Source organism: Vicugna pacos, chromosome 2 (genome assembly GCF_048564905.1).
Source record: "Vicugna pacos chromosome 2, VicPac4, whole genome shotgun sequence".
Taxonomy (NCBI): domain Eukaryota; kingdom Metazoa; phylum Chordata; class Mammalia; order Artiodactyla; family Camelidae; genus Vicugna; species Vicugna pacos.
The window spans coordinates 80,043,997-80,069,761 of record NC_132988.1 but is presented as its reverse complement, the minus strand read 5'-3'; the positions used below and the strand labels follow the sequence as shown (position 1 = coordinate 80,069,761).

General features: G+C 37.5%; 1 protein-coding gene across 17 annotated transcripts in view; it reads left to right on the top strand.

Moving 5' to 3' along the window:
- Positions 1-25,765, top strand: part of MAPK10 (mitogen-activated protein kinase 10) — a 441,578-nt gene that overhangs the window by 318,858 nt on the left and 96,955 nt on the right. For 16 of the 17 annotated variants that reach the window (XM_072942909.1, XM_072942895.1, XM_072942942.1 and 13 more), the window contains one exon: positions 10,537-10,706. In XM_072942909.1, coding sequence (XP_072799010.1) covers positions 10,537-10,706 — 170 coding nt within the window. Of the gene's footprint in view, positions 1-10,536; positions 10,707-18,083; positions 18,179-25,765 lie in introns of those variants that run through there. The other variant, XM_072942960.1, reaches the window with a different exon arrangement.

Here is a 25,765-nt window from a genome sequence, read left to right as displayed (position 1 = left end):
TCCATGAGGACAGGAGCTTTATATTTTCAGTGCTTAGAACATTGCTTGGCACATTGTAAGACCAAAATAAATGTTTGTTGAGTGAGAAACATACTGAAATAGTGTATAGGCCTCAAATCTCAATAACGCATCAGAACAAAAGTTTATTTCCTTTTGTACAAAGTCTAGGGCAGGTTAGTAAGGGGTCTCCTCTATCTGGTGACACAGGAATTTTGACTTTTGCCAGCTTGTGACTCAGGAATTGCTATCTTGTGGTGTCCAGCTATGACCCCAGAGTGTGGAAAGCAGTGGATTGTGGAGGTATGTCCTCCAAATGCCCCTGCATTTAGGTGACACCTGCCACTTCTGCTTGTAGTCCCTTGGCTAGAAGTAGTCACTTGGCCCCTACAGATAAGTATAGTAGTAGTAGTAGCAGCAGCAGCAGTAGTAATAGCAACAAACAACTTTGCTGAGAGTTTCCTGTAAGCTTATGCCGTGTTAAGAGCTTTACATAGATGTTCACATTTAACTTTCCCACTAATCAAAAGAAGTCGATTGCAGGCGTACCTCATGGCATTGTGCTTCACTTTTATTGTACTTCGCAGATAACTGTGTTTTTTACAAATTGAAGGTTTGTGACGACGCTGCATTGAGGAACTCTATTAGTGCCATTTTTCCAATAGCATGCTCACTTTGTGTCCCTGTGTCACATTTTGGTAGTCCTCACAGTATTTCAAACTTTTTCATTATCATATTTACGATGATTTCTGTGATCAGCGATATTTGATGTTACTGTTCTAAGTGTTTTCGGGCACAATGAATTGTGTCCATATAAGATGGGGAACTTAATTGATAAATGTTATATGTTCTGACTGCTCCACTGACCAGCTGTTCCCCTGTCCCTTTCCCTCTCCTTGTGTCTCCCTATTCCTTGAAACACAGAAATATTAAAGTTAGGCCAATTAATATCTTACAAAAGCCTTTACCTATTCAAGTGAAAGAAAGAGTCATGTGTCATCTCACTTTAAGTCAAAAACTAGAAATGATTAGGCTTAATGAGGGAAGGCACGTTGAAAGCTGTGATAGGCCAGAAGCTAGGCTTCTTGTGCCAAACAGCCAAGTTGTGAATGCAAAGGAAAAGTTCTTGAAGGAGATTAAAAGTGCTACCCCAGTGAACGCATGAATGATAAGAAAGTGAAACATCCTTGCATGGAGAAAGTTTTAGTGGTCTGGATAGAAGGTCAAACCAGCCACAACATTCCCTTCAGCCAAAACCTAATCCAGAGCAAGGCCCTCTCCCTTCAACTCTGTGAAGGCTGAGAGAGGTGAGAAAGCTGTAGAAGAAAAGTTTGAAGCTGGCAGAGGTTGTTTCATAAGGTTTAAGGAAAGAAATACTGTCGGAGCCAGCCGACAATCGATCAGGTCCAGAAACCTGTGCTGCAGGACTGAGAAAAGAAAGACAAGACTAAAAGGTGGGGTTGAGAGGGTCTCACTCTAGCCCGCAAGATGCTAGGTCAAGAGTGGACATCGAGTTTATTTCAGGCAGTTAATTTATACAAATTCAAGTGACTACCTTGTGCATTCTTGCACGTAGGCACAGGTATTGTTTTTCAGGGTACATTAATGGTGTGCACTAAAATCATTATCATTGTTTACTGTTCCATACACCAAGATTGACTGATCCCCGAAAGCTAAGATCATAGACTAAGATTATTGTTCCTTTAGGCTAACATCATGACTCGTGTATCATTAGCTCAAATGATTGTTCTTTCAGGCAAAGATCACTAACTTGTGGCCGATTGTATCTCTCTTTCCAGAAGCCCTAGTTCTTAATAACTCAATGGCATTAAGATGTTTTTCTGACTCCAAATGCACCTGCTGTTTTTCTAACAAAGGGGTGGCGGGACAGAGATTGTCTTAGCTCAATCAGCCTTAGAGCCTGACGCCCCGCACTCTGGGAGTTTAGGCCCAGTTTCTGTGCTCGGCAGCCCTCAGGTCATGAGTGGCCCCCCGCAAAATACTCTCCATAACCTGCAAGTGCTGATGTAGAAGCTGCAGCAGGTTATCCAGAAGATCTCGTCAAAGTAATTCATGAAGGTGGTGACAACTGAAGAACAAATTTTCAACGCAGACGAAACAGTTTTCTATTGAAAGAAGGTGCCATTTAAGGCTTTCATAGCTAGAGAGGAGAAGTCAGTGCCTGGCTTCAGAGCTTCAAAGGACAGGCTGATTCTCTTGTTAGGGGTTAATCCACCTGGTGACTTTAAGTTGAAGCCAGTGCTCATTTACCATTCCTAAAATCCTAGGGCCCTAAAGAATGATGCTAAATCTACTCTGCCTGGGCTCTATAAATGGAACAACAAAGCCAGGGTGCCAGCACATCTGTTTACAACATGGTTTACTGAATATTTTAAATCCACTGTTGAGACCTATTGCTCAGAAGAAAAGATTCCTTTTGAAATATTACTGCTCATTGACAATGCCTCTGGTCACCCAAGAGCTCTGATGGAGAAGTATGGTGAAATTAACATTTGTTTTTCTGCCTGCTAACACAACATCCATTCTGCAGCCCATAGATCAAGGGGTAATTTCAACTTTCAAGTATTATTATCTAAGACATTTCATAAGAACATGACCGCCATAGATAGTGATTCCTCTGATGGATCTGGGCAAAGCAAATGGAACACCTTCTGGAAAGGATTCAGTATTCTAGATGTCATTAAGAGCATTTGTGATTCATGGGACGAGATCAGAATATCAATTTAACAGGAGTTTGGAAGAAGTTGATTCCAGCCTTCATAGATAACTTTGAAGGGTTCAAGACTTCAGTGGAGAAAGGAACTGCAGGTGTGGTGGAAATAGAAAGAGAACTAGAATTTGAAGTGGAGCCTGAAGATGTGGCTGAATTGCTGCAACCTCATGATAAAATTTTAACGGATGAGTTTCTTCTTATGGATGGGCAGAGAGTGGTTTCTTGAGGAGGAAGCTACTTCTGGTGAAGATGTTGTGAAGACTGTTGAAATACAAAAAGGAATTTAGGGTATGACAAACTTAGCTGATAAAGCAGCAACAGGGTTGAAAGAATTGACTCCAATTTTGAAAGAAGTTTTACTGTGGGTAAAGTGCTATCAGAGAGCATTACATGCTACAGAAAAATTGTTTGTGAAAGGAAGTCAAATGATGTGGTGAACTTCATTGTCTTATTTTGAGAAATTTCCACAACCACCTTAACTTTCAGCAGCTACCACCCTGATCAGTCAGCAGCCATCAATATCCAGGCAAGAGCTTCCATCAGCAAAAAGATTATGACTCACTGAAGTCAATAGCAAGAAAATATTTTTAAATTAAGGGTTTTTTAAAGATATAATATTGCACACTTAACAGAAAACAGTATAGTGTAAATGTAACTTTTATATGCACTGGGAAATCAAAAAATTCACGTGTCTTGCTTTATTGCAGTGGTCTGGGATGAAACTCACAATATCTCCAATATATGCGTGTATTACCTTCATTCCATAAAAAGGACACTAAGGCTAAGATTGTAAAAAGCTTGCCCAAGGCCTCATTATAAGGATTCTTAGATAAAAGTTAGGTTTTTACCCTTTGCTGAAGTCTCGTTCTAGGATCTCTCAAGTGCAAAATGAGAACACTGTCTTGAATGAAATGATTTATTAGACCCCTAAAACAGTATCTGGTCCTAATACTGACTTGGTACGTAGTAGGTATTCAAACAGTACTAATTGTCTTCCTTTATATATAAAGAAAAGACAGGCAGAAGCCGTGCCTGCTCTATTTTCAATGACAACGTGCTTTTTCACGCAATTTAAAATAGTGATTAAACATAATTTAAGACTTAAGAGTTTTTACTGCATTACTGATCAGTAATAAGCCATTGATCATCGCTGGACCAACCAATATAAAAGTGGTATAGATTCCAGACTGCAGTCCTCTTTAGAGAGTAACACTTCAAGAAATTGAATGGGGAAAATATGCACTGGACAGAACAAAAGCTAATCCTTAATGTCATTAAGTCTTGTCTCAAATCTGCTGCCTTTAAAACTCATATGTAGATCATTTGATTCAGATTTAAAATGGATTAACCACATGCCTTTCTGCCATAACAAACAGAATAGCAGGCATTGTTTCTGCCGACTTTATATCACAGTCTTGGAGAGGCATCACGAGCAATTCAGTGTGCTGGTCATGACTGTAAGACTGATAGCTCAATGTCTTTTGTGCCAAAAGCAGAATCACCACTGTTGGCAGATACGTTCCAGTATCTAAATGACAATACTAAAATAATATGCAACTGATTAATTTTCTGGAGGTGTGTTTTGTAGCGAATGCATCTTAGCTATCCTGTTAAGTCGATCAAAGTTACACCTGTAGCATCTTTAATAGTGCCTGGCATTCAGTAGGTGCCCAGTAAACATTCACCAAATTTCTAGGCAGCTCTGAAGATCCAGCTGTCCATCATCAACACAAGGTAGTCTACTTCAACCCTGAATCGTTTAATGTTAAGCTCAAACTTCAGGCTCAGACAGTTGATAAATGAAGGAGAAGGATGTGTTATTCATTCATTTCTCTTAAGCTGTAGTCCTATAGATCACCTCATCATAAGAAAACCACATCTAAATTACTTTAGCTGAACTAGTGAATAGTTTAATAAAAGAAGAGCATGCATTTTAGAGTTGGACAAACTTGAATTTATATTGTTACCAGTAATTAATAGATCTAAGACTTAGAGACAATTAACAGCTCCATATGCCAGTTTCCTCACCTGCTGATAGTGTTAAATATAGTATTTAACAGAATGCAAAGTTCACCTTTACCAGGTGAGCAATTAATACTGGTTTACCTTTCTTTCTCCCCTTGTCTTATTGAGAGTTGATATCACATAAGTCATATGAAACATATTTCTATATCTTTGATTTAAAATATTATATCTACTGCCTGTTGTTTGATTCAATGGTTATTACATAAAAATCTACTGAATATTTTTTTTCCTAAAGTTAAGTGCTAGAGTTATTTTACCTTTCCTGTGATCTATGGTGTGATATATTTTAAGAGATCAATGAATCAAAACTTTCCACTCACTGTGGTTTTGTTGTTTTGTCACATTTTCCCTTTGGCTTGCTGGGAGCCTGACAACTGATGTTTTTGCTCAAGGCAGTAGATGTTCATAACTTAAGTCCTCTGATAAAACTATCACCTCCCAGCCTGCTTTATTTGACATTTGTTCTTAAAACCGTATTTAATGGTTTTATTGTTTCTATATCTTCTACGGTGAGCTGTACAAATCCTTTTTGAAATCACACAGCATATAAAACATGAATGAAAGAATAAAAGGGCTTGGTTTCCTAGGTACTAAGTGCAGAACTAATCCAGGCTTGGTGCTGTTTTCAGCTATATCATTCAAGAGAAACTAAGAACATATAACATTTGAAAATTCTTGATGTTTCCAGCTCAGGGATTGACTGACTAGCAGTAACATAGGCCAGTCATGCACAAATGAAAATGGGGAGGAGGGAGTGCTTCTGGCATACAGGTTATTAAATTTGAGAAAATGCAATCGAAGTTTTAGATGCCTGCAGGATAAGATCAGTAATGTGGGATATTTTTCTTTGCAGAATTTCACAGCTCTGGGCAAGCAACTCAACCAATGATGGGGACTCATTGCACAAGGTCCTTACTCACAGTTTGAGTAAAATGCAGTCTTTTCACAGAATAGATTGTGTTCAGATTTCCTCTCTGCCTACCAAACTGCCGGTGGCAATGAAGTCTTTTAATTTAGCTTAAAATATTTTTTTGGCAGATGGGGGACAGGGAAGAAATGAATTTGCTTTGAACTTTTGCAATGACAATTCTGTTATATCCATATAAAAGTAAACTGTTGAGTCATTTAAATATAAGATTAAATATTCAGTGGAGGAATGAGTTTCTTTTTAAAAATAATTTGAAGGAACAATAGAATAGACTATTCTAAACCTATAGTTATTTTGAGCCAGATTGGTCTCCAAAACTTAACACTGTGGTGATTTATAATTTTTTAATATAATCTTTCTTATTTATAATTAACTTAATTTCTTAATTTCTTCTCTGGAAAGAGACTTTCCATTTCACTGAGCATTTATGAATACCTGTGAGTTTCATGCATTCCTCCCAAGTGTTTTAGTATACATTTAATACAAATAGATGATGGAATGTTTATTTTCATGAGCTAATTGAGATAAAATTGATAGGGCACAGTATTGTACCTGTGAGACAGGAAAACGTGTCCCTGTGAGTATGGCATCTGAGCCTGCTAAAGAGGTGCTGATACCAAGGAAAGCCATCATGGCATTATTTTTAACTTCCTCATCCTGTGTTTACTTGGCTTGACCTGCACGTCATCCAGTTTTTGCCTCTCTAGCTAGGTTTTTTTGAATGGTGACATCTCTTAACATCTACTGTTCTCTAAAATAGTGGTTCTTGAAGTGTGGAACTTGCTAGAAATACAAACTCTTGGCCTAATCTTAGTCCCACTGAATTAGAAACTTGTCAGTTGGTCTCAGCAATCTGTGTTTCCCTGTGACTTGCTGGAAGTTTGACACTGACTTTTTTGCTCAAGGCATAGCTCCTCAGGTAGTTCTGATCCGTATTAAAACCTCAGAATGTAGACCTTAAACCACTGGCCAGTCATGCCTTCCCAATATGGTGTGTGAATTCACAAACTTTGTAATGATGACTTGCAGTCTTTTTATGAGAAATTATATGCTCTGAGATGGATAAAAAGATCACTGAGTAATTTTTATTTTAGAAAATGTGTCAGGTATTAGGCATTTTATTTGAAGGGCTTTTATTTGTTTCTTTTTTTTAAACATTTTCTTATTGAGTTATAGTCATTTTACAATGTTGTGTCAAATTCCAGTGTAGAGCACAATTTTTCTGTTATACATGAACATACATACTTTCATTGTCACATTCTCTTTCACTTATTTGTTTCTTTTTGACTGGGAGTATTATTGTGGCTGAAATTTCCCCCTCCTTCCCCCATGTAAGCCCTGTGATTGTATTAACCATTTTACCAAAACTACCATTAAGTCCATAGATCGCTTTCCCGTTATATGAAAAGTCCTGTTCTAGGTATGCACTGGGAAAAATTACAGTTCTTCTCTAACTGTGTGTGAACAATTGCTGGGATGAAATGATATACTCCATTGTAACACTTGGCCAGCCGTCAGCCTGTCTAAATACCAAACTTTGTCTGTCCTTGAATCAAATGTTTGAATCTGAGGTGTAGGGTAATCCTTGTTCTAACTAGGACTCTGGTTCTCAGTTTATCTTTGCCATAAACAATGGAATTTGGCAATGTGTAAAGACACAAAGTGTGTTCCCTGATGCATTTGCAGAAATATTATTTCTGCTATGTAATATAATACACATAAATACAATAAATAATATAATAATTTACTTTCCAAATACGTCAGGCAGAGCTGTGTGATCTGTTTTACAGTCTTCAGGCAATTACTCCACTCCAGTGTGTGATTTTCAGTATGCATCAGAACACTTAGAGGGCTTATTAGAACAGTTTGTTGGGCCCCACCCCCCCAGAGTTCCTGATTTAATAGGTGTGAGGTGGGAGTGAGCATCCGCATTTCTAACAAGTCTCCAAGGGATGCTGATACTGATGCTCCAGGGAGCACATCGTGAGGATGATTGTTATAAACTGTCTTTCTCAAAGTCAGATCCTCAGATCCTCAAATCACAACCACCTGAACTGCCTAGTAATCTGCGGATCCTCAGGACCCATGCTGACAGCTTGAATCCAGGTCTCCGGGGTGTTGTGTCAGTGATTTGTATTTTATCAAGCTCCCCAGGTGGTACAATTCATATTCACATCTGAGAACCAGTAAGAGGGGAAGTCTGAGGACACAGTTAGCCAGAGAAAACAAAAATCGAGTCTCCTCTCCAACATTGCCAATTTTATTACATGACTTGGCATCTATGGTTGTTTTATACATAGTAGCTGAATGGATTAGTGTTAATGAATAAATGTAGGCAATCAGTTGATATTCTCTGTTTGCTCTCAGCACCTTTTCTTTATTCTGCTATAAAATATATCATCCATATTTAGCCACTTGCTTACTTGGGTGCCTCCACCTAGACAGGGGCCTATCCCGTCGTTGTATATCCAGTGTCAGAGATCTGGGACGTAAGGGTCATCACAAGTGGTTAGTACATATACGCAGTGCAGTTGGAATAAGCGACATTTCAGAGGTGAGGAGAATACGTGGGGAAAAGGGAAATAGCTTACCTGGGTTTGATGAGACTAGTGTGTGCTAAGAATTATGTGGGTGGTCAGAAACCAGAATATTAAAAGAGAGAAAGAAGGATCAGAACATGACGAATTGCAAATCAGGCACTTCTTCCCAGATTAACCTTGGAATGTGAATTCTTTGTTAGTCTAGCTCCAGTTGCTTTTTAAAACAAAAAACAAAAACAAACAAACAGAAAAACCCTCCTTTCCTAGCCAAGGGGAAAAAATGACTTTAGTAGGGTTAGTTTACTGATACATCAAAAAAGTATGGAGTAGAAATGGACTATGGTGTGGGGAAAAGTTCCTGATACTGCAGTTGAAATAAAGGATTGTTTAAATACTAATGTTCTTGTTTCTGCTATCGTCCACAACCATCCTCTAAATTCTAAACCCTGTTTAGTCTCTGTGAATGGGCTTACAGTGCCCTGATTCTTAATAGTCTTGTTTAATTTCCTGTTCTGTGCTTCACAGATGGCCTCCTGGATTTCAGACTTCTCATTATTGTATTTGTAAACTACCTGAATTTTTGGTCTCTGCCCAAACAACCTGAATTCCTAATCTGTAGTCCACTCTGTTCTCTGAGGCTCTGAGTGTTTGTACTGGATCGTTGCCTTCATCTCTCTCCCAATCACAGGCTGGTGCCTGTCGCGTGTATACTGCTCTCAAGCCTGTCTGGAGTCTTAAGGTTCTTGCAGTAGATGTGCAGGTTTTGCCACGCATGTTCACGCAGTCCACACCGCATTCTCCTCACTTACATTGCTGATGCTGCCTGCCTCCCTGTCCAAGAGCACAGGAGCAAATTAGTCTCTACTTCCATTTCAATTTTTTATTAGAAATGAAATGCCAAAAATGTCCAGGGAAATGGTTTTATGGCCAACTAGAGGTTCAGAGCCTAAGGAAATTTAAGTCTTTTTTCAAATTATATGGGAATTAGCTATTCAGAGGTCAGTGTATGTTAAAACCATACAAAGTCCTTTGGTTTAAATTCTGGTCTCAGAATATTAAAGTCAGTTTTTGTTTTGTTTTGTTTATTTTGTTTTTTTTCTAATTAAAGTTTTGGCATACTCAAAAGTTGTGAGGTAGGTAGGAAATTATTCATTGTGTGGGAATGCCCCACTCATTGCAGGACAACCAGCATTGTCTGCTAAGCCATCTAAATGCCAGCCACACCTCCTGTCCTTGTGGTACACCAAAACATGCCCACAGGGCTCCCAGATGCCTGCTAAGGGTTAGTGTCAACTCTAATGAGAGCCACTGGTTTAGACCATTCAATTTTCAAGTGCTGGGACTGGAAAGGAACCCATGGAACATGAGAGTGCTCAAAAGTTGAGCAAGATCAGCAAGAAGGAGAGGAATGACTATTGGGTAGACATCCACCAGTGTGCCACCAGGAAAAGGCTAGACTATATTCTGGAAGGTCCCTTCTCGCTATAGAATCCAAACTATTTAATATCATAAAAAGTAATATAAGATCACTTGTGGGTAAACACAAATAATGAATAATGGACATTTACATTATATACATTCATAAATCATGATCCAAAATAACAATTTTCTCAATTGCTAAATGTAATTAATAGATGAACTTCTCTTAATGATAAACAAAAGATACAGCAATTGAGATTTAAAATCTAAGCTTGCAATGAATACAAAAGCTGTCATGGGCATTTTAGAATAGTGTTAGTGACTTAAAATTTTTCAATGTTTAATGCAGGATGGTAGTATTTTTGGTATTAGTGAGGACAAACAAAGTCAACACTATTTAACTCAAACTTACCTAATTGAAAAGTTAAAACTATGCATTATTTTGTATGTCAGGTTTTTTTTTTTTCTGAGAAAGGAATGTAGATACCGCCTTTTATTCTTCCTCACATGACTGTTAAAACAGATAATCAAGGATCTGAAGTGTCTAACCTAGTCTCTCGGGCTGGTGTATGTTCAGTTAGATGTTTGCTGCATAAATATATGAGTTTAATGAAACATCTCAGAAAAGATGATGCAGATCTAACCTAAAAATATTTTATTGTAAATAGTTTTACTATTGAAAACAGAATTTTCTTTGCATATTTTCTAAGATCTTTTACTCCGGGTTATCTTACATGGACTAACATATTTTTTTCTGGGTGAAGTGCAGGTTTATATAGTGATCACAGATGACAAGGATTAGTAATCATTAAAAGAACAGGCTTCTGTAGCTCTCATTATCACCCTGGTCGTCCCATCCGCTCGCCTCATGTTTCTGTTGTTCTTTCTCGCAGGGATTCGATAAACAAGTGGATGTGTCATATATTGCCAAACATTACAACATGAGCAAAAGCAAAGTTGACAACCAGTTCTACAGTGTGGAAGTGGGAGACTCAACCTTCACAGTTCTCAAGCGCTACCAGAACCTAAAGCCTATTGGCTCCGGGGCTCAGGGAATAGTTTGGTAAGTGGGATGGATTTAACTTGAATTTGTAAAGGGAACATGCCGTGTGTGCTGACCAGCCACAAACACACAAACACACACAAATAAATAGCATGACTTGAGAGGGGAAAAATCCATTCTACCAAAGAAAAGTAAAATTATGATCATTATCAGTAATTCATTACCCACTGGCCTATAATATATACATGCTTGCTGTGACTAGTTTTTCTAGTCACAAAAAAATCCATTACAGAACAACCATGGAGAAACCAGGAGAATCTGAGGTTTTCTATCTGTTGCTAAAGTATTTAGAAAATTTTACTTGGATGTTTTCACATCAAGATTTGAGGAAACATGTGTTCAGATAACCAGCAAATAAAATCTCCTACACTCTAAAGAAGTACAAATGAGATCTCAAATGTGCCAGTGACTTTTAAAGTTCAGTGTTTAAAATTCAGTTACCTATTCGAAAAAGTGGTATTTTGAAAATTTTTGTTGAATATTTCCAAAGTGGAAAGATTCTGGGCTCCTTAGCAACCATTCTTTTGTGACATGTTGAGTGGCAAATTGAAATGATGACAAATCAAGAGCTGACTTACCTGTTATAAAACTTTTGCAAAAATGATGATACCAGATTGATAAGCATTTTGTTTAGGCAGTTTTAACTTATAATTTAGCAACCAAATATATTTAGTATAAACTTATTAGTATAATAATTTTCAACTTGGTGGCTTACAACTATAAGTAAAAATTTAGGACATGCACTATAAGTATATGTGTATTTGTGTTTATTTATGAAGAATATTTACATATACCAATATATTTATTTGTTATATAAATTACTGCTATATTAGTAGTGTCCATTTTAAAACACAAACATCCCTTTTAAAGGATGAGATGAAGACAAAATAAACATTTTAAATAGATTTTATTTTAAAACTCCTTTTTTCACTCATTTGATATGATGTTATTTTGGTGAAAGAAATCTAGCAGTTACAATTATTTTTCAAACTTTCATCTTGTATTTTATAAAACAAGTGAAAATCTGGTTTACTTTATTTCTTATTTTATTTTTTGCTTTTTTAAAGATTATTTTAAGAGCAGTTTTATTTTCATAGCAAAATTGAGAAGAAGGTACAGAGACTTCCCATATGTCCCCTGCCCACACACATGCATAGTCTCCTCCAGTATCAACGTGCCCCACCGGAGCGGTACGCTTATCACAATTGACGAACCTACACTCACACATCATCATCACCAAAACTCATAGTTTAGATTAAGGTTCACTCTTGGTGTTGTACATTCTATGGGTTTGGAGAAATGTAAAATGACATGTATCCATTATTATGATATCATACGGAGTATTTCTGCTGCCCTAAAAATCCTATATAATCACCCATTCATCCCTTTCCCTATCCCTAACCCCTGGCAACCATTGATCTTTTTACTGTTCCCATAGTTTGCCCATTTTCAGAATGTCGTATAGTTGGAATCAAACAGAATACAGCCTTTTCAGATTGGCTTTGAATCTTTTAGTAATATGCATTTAAGTTTCTGCCATGTTTTTTCATGGATTGAAACCTCATTTCTTTTTAGCATTGAATAATATTCTTTTGTCTGTGTGTACCATAGTTTATCCATTCACCTACTTTGGGACATCTTGGATGATTCTAAGTTTTGGCAATTAGAAGTAAAGCTGTTTTAAACACCTGCATGCAGGTTTTGCTTGGACATAAATTTTAAAGGTTCACTTTGTGTTGACAGCTTGTCTTAAGTTCATTCTCAATGCTTAGTCAATGCAAAAAGCAGAAGTACATGGTTGGTACCCAAGTAACTTTTTACTAGCACTTAAAATTCATTCATCAAATACACCAAGGCTTTTACTGAAGTTCATCTAGTAAATGTCAATGCCATTCAGTGGTTGTTTTATAATTTGAAAGATGGGACTTTTTAATATTTTCAAATAATAGGCCAATCTTTCATTTAGTAGGTATTTAAACAGTTAAGAAAATTTTTATTTTCAATGTTTATTTATTATGGTACAGGGTTGCAAGTGAACCTCTTTGTGACACAAAACAATTTCATGGTGTGGGAGGCAGAATAATGGTCTCTCAAAGATACCTAGAGCATAATCCTCCAAATCATTTATTTAAAAAACTGAAGTACAGTCAGTTTACAATGTTGTCAATTTCTGGTGTACAGGATAATGTTTCAGTCATACATATACATACATATATTCCTTTTGAGACTCCTTGATATGTTATCTTTCATGACAAAAAGAGCTTTGCAGTTGTGATTAAGGTTAGGGACCTTTTTAAATGGGAGATTATCCTGGAATATCCAGGTGGGACCAGTCTAGTCACATGAGTTTTTAAAAGTGAAAAAGGAAGGAAGAAGAGTGGGTCAGAGAAATGCAGTGAGAGAAAAGAGAGAAGAGATTCAAAACATGAGATGGGTTTGCCTTATTGTTGCTGGGGCTTTAAAGATAAAGAATGCCAGGGTCCAAGGAGTGGGGCAGCTTCTGGAAGCTAAGAATGGCCCTCAGCTGACAATTAGCAAGAAGATGGAGACCTCAGTCATACAACTGTGGGGAACTGAATTTGCCAACAAACCTGAATGAGAAAGGAAACAGATTGTCCTCTAGCACCTCCAGAAAGGAACTCAGTCTGCTGACAGCCCAGTGGGACTCGTGTAGGGCCTCTGACCTAGAGAACTGTAAGATAATAAATTTATGTTGTTTGAGCAGCTAAGTTTGTTGTGGATTGTCATGGTAATAATACTAATACATGTAGGTAGTAAAGATTCTACCATTAAGATAATTGCTATAAATCTCCTAAAAGCAGGCACATTAAACTATAATGCTGTCAAAGGAAGGCATTCACGGTGCCTCTGTTAACCCTCTCCAAATTGTGAAATTCTCTTTTTCCTTTCAAGTTGCATCTTTTACCCTAGGTAATATGTGACCAACACTGGGAGGATAAAGTGTGCTTGGGCGGGGCCAATATTAATTATTAGTAAGGTTAATATATTTTTTAGATTACAATATATGTTTGTATTTTCTTCTGTATTCCACTGGATGGCTTGTATACCACTTGGAGAGTGGGAACTTTGTTTAGGAAATCACTGCTTTCATAAAAACTTGCAAAGTGAAATAGGAAATAAACCAAGACAAAAAATTCTTATGAAGGAGGAGATGGAGAAAGCAGAGTGATTCCTGGTTACCTTTTTTAAATGGAAAATTGTAGAACAGAGAAAGTTTTCCAAAGAGCCTCAGTTTGGATGCTCAAATATTCATTAGAATTGTTTCATTTCCTTTCAAATAAAACTGCCACAAAAATGAGGAATACTGGTAAAAGGAAATTGATAGACTTCTAATGATTCAAAAATAGACCCAAAGTAGCATTTTGCTCGAGAAGTTAACAGATTGTCCCAGAAAGATTTGAAAATCTACTAGTACTAAGAATTTTGTAGTATGTTTTATAGGGCATATTGGGCCTCTATTTCTCCTTGTACAGGATGGAAATCATCCAAGGTCTTACGCATAGTAACTGAAATAAATTTCAGTAAATAATAAGTCCTTGAGTAAAAATTTTAATCCAATTTTACAACAAATTTGTCAGCAAAAGGACACCTGAATTTCAAAATGTTAGCCTTGAAGTTTCCTGGGATTAATATTAGTCTTTTGGTCTACAGCTGAGGAAAATAAAACTAGCAAAGAGCAAGGTGAAGGGGCAGCAATGAGTTGGCATATTTTTCTCCCTCATCTTCCAGTCTGCCATTCTACCATGTACATAGATGCTGCAATTCCAGAACATTTTTTTTTGGCCATGAGTATAATGGTGTCTTCCTCGTCCCTCTTCCTCAACCTAGCTTGAGTTGTCTTTGTTTACTTTTCATAACTTGGGTTTGTAATGTACTGTTTTTCTTGAAGATCTATTTTTGTATTAATTTGTCCTCTCTATCCACCTGCCTTTAATTGAATTTCCTTTTGTCAATGGTGAGTTCATCCACTTCTCTCACGCCGAACACACATCTAATCCCTGACATGCTTCTAAAATCTGTACATTCCTCTGTTTATGAAAACTCAGATTTGCATTTTTTGAATGTCCCACAGAATCCTGAGGATAGTAACTGGGAGAAATTGGAAACTGGGAGTACTTGGGGTCTCCAGGAGGAGGTGGAGGGCAGATAATCTGAAATAGATGATTTATTTATTTTACTTTATTTTCTTTAGAGCAGGAATAAAATGTGGAAGGACCAGTTCCAAAAGGAATTTTCATCATCATTTCTTTTATTTTGGCATATATCACTATAAAATTCTGTGTGTATGTGTAAAGGATTTTGCTTTTCAAGTATAATTGTTGATATATTGGTACTTATGCCACAGAAGCTCCATCCTCCTAACTTGTTTGGCATGGATTCTTATTTCTGCTGTTCCAGTTACTTTAAACCTGTTACTGATTTCTTAGACTTTCTTTCCTCTCTTTGGATTGCTTCATTTCCTACTTACTACTGGGAAAACATATAGGCAATACTAAAATACCTTCAAAAGGAACTAATCATTATCATGCTATTTTTTTCATTCAGTATGGTTGGTAGACCAACAATGTTGTTATTGAGAATCATTAAATAAAATCTAATGTGAAATCTTTTGGAATAAATGAAAAAAGTTCTTTCTAATTCTAAGGAAAAAAATTAAGATTATCCACTGAAACAATGATTATTCTCCTTCTCCACGTGAGCTGAGACATCCTCGGTAGCTTCCTAGGTAGGGAACTGTAGAGCAGTCTATAAAATTTGTTTTTAACAACAGTGGTCAGGAGCCAGATGAATAAATCATTTCAGAGCCTTTTTCCAATCATCAGAAGAGGATCCTATTAGCATTGTTTCTACTACCAGCTCCAGAACAACAACAAAAAAGAAGGTAGGAAGAAATCAACAGCAGGAAGCTCTTTGTCCTCTCTCACTTCTGTCCTGCTGTTGCTTGCCAAGCCAAGACTCAGTTCTATTTTCTCAGTTCTTTCTCCAAAGATGATTCAAACTGGTGGTGAAAGTGGTGGCAAAATTCAGCAACCTAGTTTAGCAGAGAAGACTTGCCAACTTTGGTCTGCTCCTTAACTGAAAAGAGCTGATCGTACAGGTTACTTATTTGTTTATTTATTTGTTCCTTTATTTCACGGCTGTGATGCTTTTCATTTTTTTATTTTAAAAATTTATTTATTATTGAAGCATAATTAATGTACATGATTGTACAATTTTAAATGACAGGAAGTAAAACTGTATCTTTTCTTTCTTGGGCTTGTACTCTTTGTCATCTGCATGTGATCAACTTGGAAGCAGTCCCAATCCAGCTTTGCAAGTTGATCTTACATAGGGTATTTATAGCAAAGATGTAAGCTTAATACTGAAAAAGCATAAACTAGCAGTGCCTCATTGTAAAAAATCTGTGCCTAGAAAATTAAATATTTAGAAATAAGATTATAGACTTCATGTTAACTAAACTTTCCTAAAAATTCCAATTAGAGCTAGATGATAACATTTAATCAAAGTAGAAATAACTATAATTATAAGATGCCCTGGAAATAATGCATTGGATTAATCTATTTTAAGATTGGATGTATATCCATGTATACATATACATAATGAATATAAAACCAATACATAATCTATAATATCTATGTACATGTAATTTATATACATACTAGTCCAATGGATTAGTTTATCTTAACTGAATGTATATGCTATATATTATACACACATGCATTTTGTGTATATGGGATGTATATCTTTTGTTTTTCACAAAAATTTAAAAAATTATTTCTGGTCATCCTTCAATTCTATAGCAACAAGCTATTATGCAGACAAATAATGTAAGATTTAAGTTTCCAGCCATGTTCAGCAGAACCTTGGGTGTTCACATATTCTTAGTCCATCACCTTCTTTAGATAAGTGGATACCAGTGAGTATAGTGATCCTGCCTAGCAGTGTCCCATCAGCCTGGTCACATTAAGGGTTCGATAGGCTGAAGAGAAGTCTAGAATTCCTGTGCTTGTGGCTTTTTTTTTTTCTTTTTAATATGTGTGTGTGTCCACTGAGGAGGACAGGGATAGAAAACATTCTGTAAGAAACACTTTGGTACAGGAAACTGAGTCAGTTACAGCACGTTATCTATGGCTCCTTCCTTGGCCCAGCACCTGATGCTGTGGGTATTTTGTTTTGGCACATAGGTACAGATGCATACGTGTTTGAACCTAGTTTACTTCCAAATAGGATTTAAAGTGATGGAAAAACATAGATGTGACTTAATATCCACCTAGCAAAAGGAAACTGAGGGAACAATGGTAATCATGCCCCTCAGAGTAGAGTTTCTTTAAGGGTAGTGATAATGGATAAGGTAGATAGTCTATGCTGTCGACTGAAGAACTCCTCCATGCCTTAGTGGGGGAGGGATGAAAAAGGGGTTTTCTCGTTTGTTTTTTTTAATTGTGGAACATAGTTTCAATCTTTGCCATCCGATTTCCACATAGTACTAGTAAGTAGCATTACTATGGGTAGGCCAGGGCGTTCATTGAAAACCAAACACAACAAACCAACAGAACCAAAAACCAACCCCTCAGAAATCTCTGACTTTGTTCAAGTGCTCAAAAAAATTACTGATAATAATGCCAAGTCAAGTCATATTTGTAGAGCAGTTATCATTCATGGAATATTCTTCAAATAATAATAAGTTTCTATGTGCTTTAAAAAATGGTTGATGGAAAGTCCCCTCTTTTTAATATGCTCATTTTTATTAAAAAAAAAGACATTATTGACTCACTGATGCAGCTTTTCTCATCTTGATGATGAACTGGAGCTCCTCCATTTAAACTCTGATTTAATCACCCTTGAAATAATGGCACACACTTACAAAATGACTGGCAAAGGTTAGGGGATATCTGTAGACATTTACCAGAACAAAAGAGATTGAACTTTGGCAATGTTAGGGTACATGATGAAAAGATATTCAGTATCTTTATATTGCTGATTAAGATTAGGAGGGAAATTTATTAAGTAAATTATCTGAATTATGTAAAATATTTGCACATTGAAATATTATTGATTCAACTATAGATACTTTAAAATACCTTATATTATCATGTTCAGTCATTATAGTTATAAATACACTTACATCTGAGAATAATTGAATTTTTTATTGTGTTTTATCAATGATAATACATTTAACTTTTTCTCACAGAACCTTGGTTTATTCATCTGTCCGGAGATAATATCAGTATCTCACAGGACTCAAAAAGTATAAAACAAACTAGATACGTGAAATTAACTTATAAATCTGATATTGTCTTGACTTTTAGTAGATTCAAGGAAGGTAGACTTAATGTTACTCTTTTCTATCAACAGAAAATTGCAAAAGGTTAACATTTGTAACCCAAGAAGATGGCTGATTGTAACAGTTGCTTAATCTTCAGACTGTGCATATTGTTTGCATATTATAGGTGAGAATATGGGATTTAAAAAATGACTTAACTAATGCTCGGTGATTGAGTCTGGTAAAGAAACATCTGACCCTTTCCGTTCCTTTCAAGCTGAGCTTCAGTTAAACAAGGTTATTTACAGTATTTATACAAATTTTAAATATTATTTTTTAAATTTGCAATATGGCTACACAGACCCAGCTAACCATCTTTAAGTACAGAATTTGGATGGACATGTTTTATAGTAATGAGGTTGACAGTATGAAGAGAGATGGGGGATCAGACTTCCTGAATAACACAAAAGAGACTTGATCAATGGGTCCCCGATGATGATTTTATTTTGTTTCTGGAAACATCACTCATCATCCTGTGGCACATTTCTCTTCTTGGAGCTCTTAATGAGCCATTACACTAAATGGCGCAGCTTTAATCACACACTTCCATTTAGCCCCCTGACCAGTGGACATGTACTACTTCTGGAAAATCAGTACATTTTGTGTCCCTTTTATTTTCCATTAATTGTACCATTTAGACCCTTAACTGCAACCTTATTGATTGATATAAGGCGCACTGAGCTTCAAATACTGCCTTTTATATGGGTAAGATGGTTGAGGTTGAATAGGTCCAATGCAATAGGACAGAATGAGACATTGTATTCTTCTTCTACACTTTAGTGTTATTCTTGGCCCTGCTGCATAGCCCCAGATATTTACTTGCTGTATTTGTTTTTTAAAAATTATATGTATATATGTACATTTTTTTTAAGTGGAGGTACTGGGGATCGAACCCCAGACCTTGTGCATGCTAAGCATGAACTCTGCCACTGAGCTATGCCCTCCCTGCTACTTGCTGTATTTCTTGATTAATGATGAAGACTTGTAAACATAACCTTTTTTTCCTTCACAGAGAAAATATGGACTTTGAGAAACCATGGGGAGGAGTTTAATGGTAGTATATTTGCAGGAAAAAACATAACTGCCAGTGCAATGACTGATGCTAGAGGGATTGGTAGTATAAAATCCTAACAGCTATATTTGGTTTTGCAAAGTATTATGCAGATTTATTCTGAATTCTGTCTTTCTTCAGTAAATTTTTAATTAACTTATATCCCTGTAGTTAAAATTGAAAGCAAGAGTTTGTAACCCAGAAGCATTTTTCTTGGCAGAAGGAAAAAATAGTCATTTAACTTCCATAGATGATTATTTACTTACAGGTAATTGCGTCTTCTCTGTAAATCAGTTATTGATATAAACACTAATGTCCTTAAAGGGAGAAATATAAGTAAACAAATTATTTATTTTTTCAGTTTCTACTTCAAGCCCAAAGATTAAATGGTTAAGTGACACTGATTCTTATTTCTTTTAGAACCTGTCTTCAGGGGCATCAGTAGATAATTTTCATTGCAGACATAAAGTTAGTTTATGGTTCATGTACTCTTTTGCCAGATGCATAAATCTTGATTGTTAGGATTAAACTGCATTCATGGTTACATTAAAAAAAATAACCTATAACCCAAGCACAAATACATAAAGGCTTAATCCTGCACTGTCCAAAGCATCTTGGAAAAGCCAACATTCCTCACAGAAAGGAGGCAATGTCTTCAATTAAATTATGCTAAGTAACAGATAGCAATGGCTGTTCTTCAGATTCCAGAAGCCATTCTCATTTACTGCTCTAAGAGACCTGTCCATTCTATCTGTAGACTAAGATGACTTAAAAGAAAAACAAAAGGAGAGGAGGTAGGTGTTAAAAATATTGTAACTAAAAATACCAAGGCTTCGAGGAGCTTTTTCATAAAGCTCAGAGGGAAGGTACTTGGCCTCTGTCTCTACAGAGTCATGCTTCTGGCTCGTTACAGCATCATATTCTGTTTATAGTGTGAGCTGTCTTGCTAATCATGGATTTGAATGTGGAAGCTGAGGACAAAGGAGGACATCTTTCAGAAGTTCGAGTGACAGCCCTATCATTCCCTCGTTCTGCTCTCTATTCCTGGATTCGTTAAATTTATATAAAGTATTTGACCTCGTCAAGTGAATTTCACTGTGCATGTCCAACTTATGAATCCAGCTTTTTAAGCTCTGTATGATGGAGGAGTCAGTCACCATCAGAGAGAGAATTTTGCCACTTCATTTGACATGTGGTTTCTTTTATTTAAAGACACATACTTTACAGTCCTCTTAGCTATGCTCTTCTTCATCTATATATACCTTTATTTTTTATCATTAAAAATGTTTTCCACTGAAGATTTTAATCCATAAAATCAAATTTTCACTCCCAATCCAGGGAGATACAATGTTAAATATATTAATTTTTTTTTTCTTGAGCTCATCTGGGACTGGAAAATATGGCTGGGGAAAATGTACCCTTGTGCAGGGCACATAGAAGATGGAGTGTGTAGGGGCTAAACCCCAGGCTGCCCTTCACCTGCCGAACAGTGTGCACTGGTGACCCCTTTGCTCAGAGAAGCTGCTTTTTTTTTTTTTCCAACTGAAGTATAGTCAGTTTACAGTGTGTCAATTTCTGGTGTACAGCATAATGTTTCACTCATACATATACATAGATATATTCGTTTTCATATTCTTTTTCATTATAGGTTACAACAAGATACTGAACATAGTTCCCTGTGCTATTCAGAAGAAACTTGTTGTTTATCTATTTTATATATACTAGTTAATATTTACAAATCTCGAACTCCAATTCATCCTTTCCCACCCTCTTTTCCCCTGGTAACCATAGGTTTGTTTTTTATGTCTGTGAGTCTGTTTCTGTTTTATAAATAAGTTCATTAGTGCCTTCTTTTTCCTTTTTTTAGATTCCACATATGAGTGATATCATATGGTATTTTTCTTTCTCTTTCTGGCTTACTTCACTTAGAATGACATTCTCCAGGTCCATCCATGTTGCTGCAGACATTATTTTATTCTTTTTCATGGCATCACACCTGAACTGTTATTGAATGACTGAACTTTAGATTTCAGGTGACCAACGAGAGAAACTTAATTTAACTAGCAAAAATATAAGTTGGAGAGTAACTAGTATGTAGTGAAAATATAGTTAATTTTGCATTTTAAATAATTCATTGGCATGGAGATTCAAGCAGAAGGAAAGAAACAGGGAGCAGAGGAAAATTCTAAGCCAGATTATTGTCACACGTTAACATTGTCCCTTCTCTAACCTCCTGTCTCTCCCTGTGTCTACTTATGGACGTGAACCTTTAAAGACTCCCCTGTTCTCTGAGCCCGTCCTTCTCCTGCTGGATTAACATTTTTCCTCTTTAGCCTGGAACCATGAAGATTTTAAAGAAAGTCTCAGATACTCTGTTTTCTTAACCTCCCTGCCCTCTGCAGCTCTCTGTTCTCCAAACCCTCATTCACATCAGCCCAGCTGTTTGCGCCTGCTGAAGCCTGAGCCCAGCTGGGGAAGTCGCGCTGATTTCCTCCATTATAAGTGCATGAGCCTCTCCTCAGCTGGGCCCTCGTTGCTACTTAGCAGTCCTTTTACCTACGCGTCCCATCGGCTCCCTACCCCGTTTCCCGCGGTCGCCGTTAAGCCCTTCCACAGTGCTCGTCGCGCGCTCCGGCTGAGCGAGCTGCAGTTCACCCGCGCTGTTCTTGGCCGGCGGCTTGCCTCCTGCTTCCTGGAGAGAACAGGCGGCTGCAGGCACGTGAGCCCTCAACTTCCCCGCCACCTCCTGACGCTGTCTGCAGCCTTCCCTGCCCCATTAGTTCCTCCGTGAGGAGCTCCCCGCGGCGGACGCCCACCAGTGTTCATAATTCCACTCTCTGCGCCTGGGCTCTGTCAGTTGCTCCCCATCTTGTGCCAGCTGTCTCGTCTCCTCCAGCAGCTGCTTCTGATAGAAGACCTCCCACCCGATTCTCATGTAACGGAAGTTATTTAGACTGTCCCTGCCCCTCAAGTTTGCCCCTCTGACTCTCTCTTTCCTCATTCTCAGTAGTCTGAATTTAGTGCCTATTTAAATTCTCATTTCACAGATGGTCCCAATTCTATTACCATCGCTGTTCTGATGGAATAGGATGCCGTGGAAAAGGCCATTGACCTCTAAGTGATTAATAATCCATTGGCTTCTTTTTCAGCCCCCAATGTTTTACTTCTCTGTAATGTTTGGGAATGTTAAGTATTCACTGAATTCTTGAATGTCATCTTCCTTTGATTTTTCAAGCTGGGAATTTTCAAAATCTGCCCTTTGTTTGAAATTGGATGAACTGGCCAGCAAGCACATGAAGGGCAGCATAACATAGTGGGAAAGGACACAAATGAACTTATTTATAAGAAAGAGAAAGATTCACAGACATAGAGAACAAACTTATAGTTTACCAGGAGGGAAGGAGCAGGGCACGGAGAGATAAGTTGGGTTTTCAAGATTTGCAGTTACTATTATACGTAAAACCGATAAACAACAAGGTGCTACTGTATAGCTCAGGGAACTATATTCAGCATCTTGTAATGGCTATAATGAAAAAGACTATGAAAAGGAATATATATATATATATATATATATATATATATATATATAAATAAATGAATCACTATGCTGCACACCAGAAACTAATGCAACATTGTGAATTGACTATACTTCAATTAAAACAACAACAACAAACACCCCAGAATTGATTGAAAAAAAAAGAATGCAGACTCTGACCAGGCTGCCTGGTTGGGATTCTGGTTCACCCTCACCTGTGTGACCTCAGTTACTTCATCTGAATATGGGGCAAGTACAAATATGCATATATAGAGTTATTGTTAAAACAAACTAAACTAATACAGTGCCTGGCTTTAGTAAGTAGCCAATACATGTTCGTTTGCACTAGTGTTAGCTGGCCTGGGTCATGGCCAGTTTCTAAGGGATTGGCTAGATGGAGACTGTCTTTTATAATGTAATGCTCAGAGAGACAGTAAAATAATCGAATCCAAAGTTCCTGAAGGCAAGACTGGAATCAGGAGCCAGAGCAAGATGAGCCAGAAAGGCAGGTACTAATTCTCAATCCTAATGAAGCGGAGATTCTAAATGAGAGATGGCGGCAAATGCCAAGAACCAGTAGAGAACTGGCTCACGTGGGAGACACTTAGGAACAATGGAATGAATCTAGGACAAGTGTCATGAATATTATTATCTGGTGTGTGAGTGGCAGTCATGTTAAACTGGGTTAAAGTTAACTGTTTCCCGGTTCCTTCCTACTTCTATAACCAAGAATTATCTGTCTCTTTTATTGGTGTTTATCCACTTTTCAAATATTTGTATGTTTTAAAAGTTCTTCCTCCCTTGGCTTTTCATTTCCCTTCACAGTTCGATGCCTAATGTCTTCTACATTTGTATCATTCTGGCTACACCTTATCTCTTTTTTATTGATATAAAATATATTTAATGATCTACTTCAAATATACATTTTTATTGAGCCGTAACAGACATGTAGTAGTTTATTAATTTCAGGTATACAGCATAATGATTCTGTATCTGTGTATACTGCAAAATGATCATCGCAATGTGTCTAGTTAACATCTGTCACCATACATAGTTACAAAAATATTTTTCTTGTAACGAGAACTGTTAAGACCTACTCTCTCTGCAACTTCCAAATATGCAATAGAATATTATTACCTATAGTTAGAAATGTGGGCCATCTAGTCAGTGATCTGAGGAGCCAGGCTGTTGAAGGCTCTGACATAGTCACGTGGTGGCATCTAAGTTCTCCGAAGAGCAGAAGGGGATAAGAGCATGGAGGAACTTTTATTGGACAGGCCCAGACGCGGTGTGCTTTCCTCTGTTTACATTCCACTGGCTAGAACTCAGTTCCATGGGCACCCCTGACTGTCGAGGAGGCCGGAGATGTCACCTAGGAGGAAGACTAGGATTTGCAGGATTTTTCCTATGTAAAGTCCCTGAATCCAGTGTCAGTGCCTCTCTGACATGCTTCCACATCACCCTCTGTTTTCTTTGTCAAATCATCATCACACTATTTTTATATTGTTTCTCTACAGTGTCTCATTTCCCACTAGACTATGAGCTCCTTGCAGGCAGAGACTGTCAGGCTTGCTCCCAGTGGTGTTTCTGAAGCTTAGCACAGCTCCTGGCACAGACTAGGCACTCAATAAATGTTTATTGATGTTACTCTCCCTGTTTCCCCTTTGTCAGCTCCTGCTCACTCCCCAACTCACTGGAACCCACTTCTGTGCACACTGCTCCGTGCTAAGTTACCAGTGACCAGATGCCATAGATGGCAAGCTCTCTTCTGTCTCTGTCTTCCTTGGTTTGGCATTTGCCATTTCATCGTGGTACTCTCTTCAGGGTTTACGTCTGAGTTTTTCAACGTTACCTTCTCCATTTAAGTGGACTCCTTTTCTGTAAAATTGCCTTGCAAAGGAGAGCTCTTGGATGTTACGTGATGCAGCCTTACGGATAAAGGAAAGAGTATATTTTTAGAAACAGGTAGAGTGTACCTCATCAGAGAGGAAATGCTGGATGCTGGAGGTTGGGTGTGTGAAGAGGAAGAGTGAGAGAGAGAGAGATGCAGAGGAGTAGAGAAAAGGATAGAGATGGAGATGCAGAAACAGAAATACTAGAGAGAAACAGATGACAGATACACAAAAGGAAGAGGGAGAGAAGAGATGGAGCAACATAGGGACACAAAGCAGGTGGTTAAGAGATACCCAGAGAAGAACAGAGACAGAGAGGCTGAAAATACCAGAGAGTGGAAACATAATTTGTTAGAGGACAATTTCTGAGGAAGCAGGAAGATACTAATGAAATCAGCTTTGAACAGAGGCAATAATTCTTCATGAGAGAGCAAAATTGAGGGAAATGCTTTTTCTCTCTTTTTTGTTTACAGTGAAACATGTTTAATGTAACATTTCTTCACTAATGTTGCTTTACTCTCAAACAGAGGTAGAGATTTGAATGGACAAAGAGTCTTTTGACCATACAGCCTTATATGAAAAGGCAATTGAAAGGAAAAGCAGGACAAAAGAGAATAGCATTAGTCACAGAGCAATTCTCATGAAACTGCCACTTCTCTGTTTCTTGGCACTTTGAGGAGGATGGAACCTATTGGCTGAAGTGCCTTATCAATGATACGTTTTCTTGGTAAATATGATAACAGGTAGGGACTAGAAACGTGACTCAGCTACCATGTCCTTAGCATACAGATTATAGCATGGTGTTCGTAGATCTTTGCTTCTTTTACAGCTCGTTGTAAGCTTTGAATATCTATATTTGTTTGTTTTGTCCTGAAACCAGACATGAAGTTTCTAGATGAGAGGCAGGGGATTGTTACTCACAGCAATAACTGCATCAGTTGCCTGTGCTCCCTTCTCCCCTTTCAGGGCTGTGCTGGAAGAGCCAGAGGTTCTCCTGTGCAAGCCAAGGGGTTTTTACACCACCAGGAAGAAGAGATCATGAATCTCAGAGTTTATAATATAGGAAATGCTACACAGCTGCCACCTCTTCCTTCTGAGAGGTAGAGACAGACAGACAGACAGACAGACAGACAGACAGACAGACAGACAGGTCTAATATTCCTAATATGAACAGATCTCCTCCGGGAAGGGAAAGGAAAGGTCTTTTACAATTCTTTGGAATATAAAGGGCTAGCT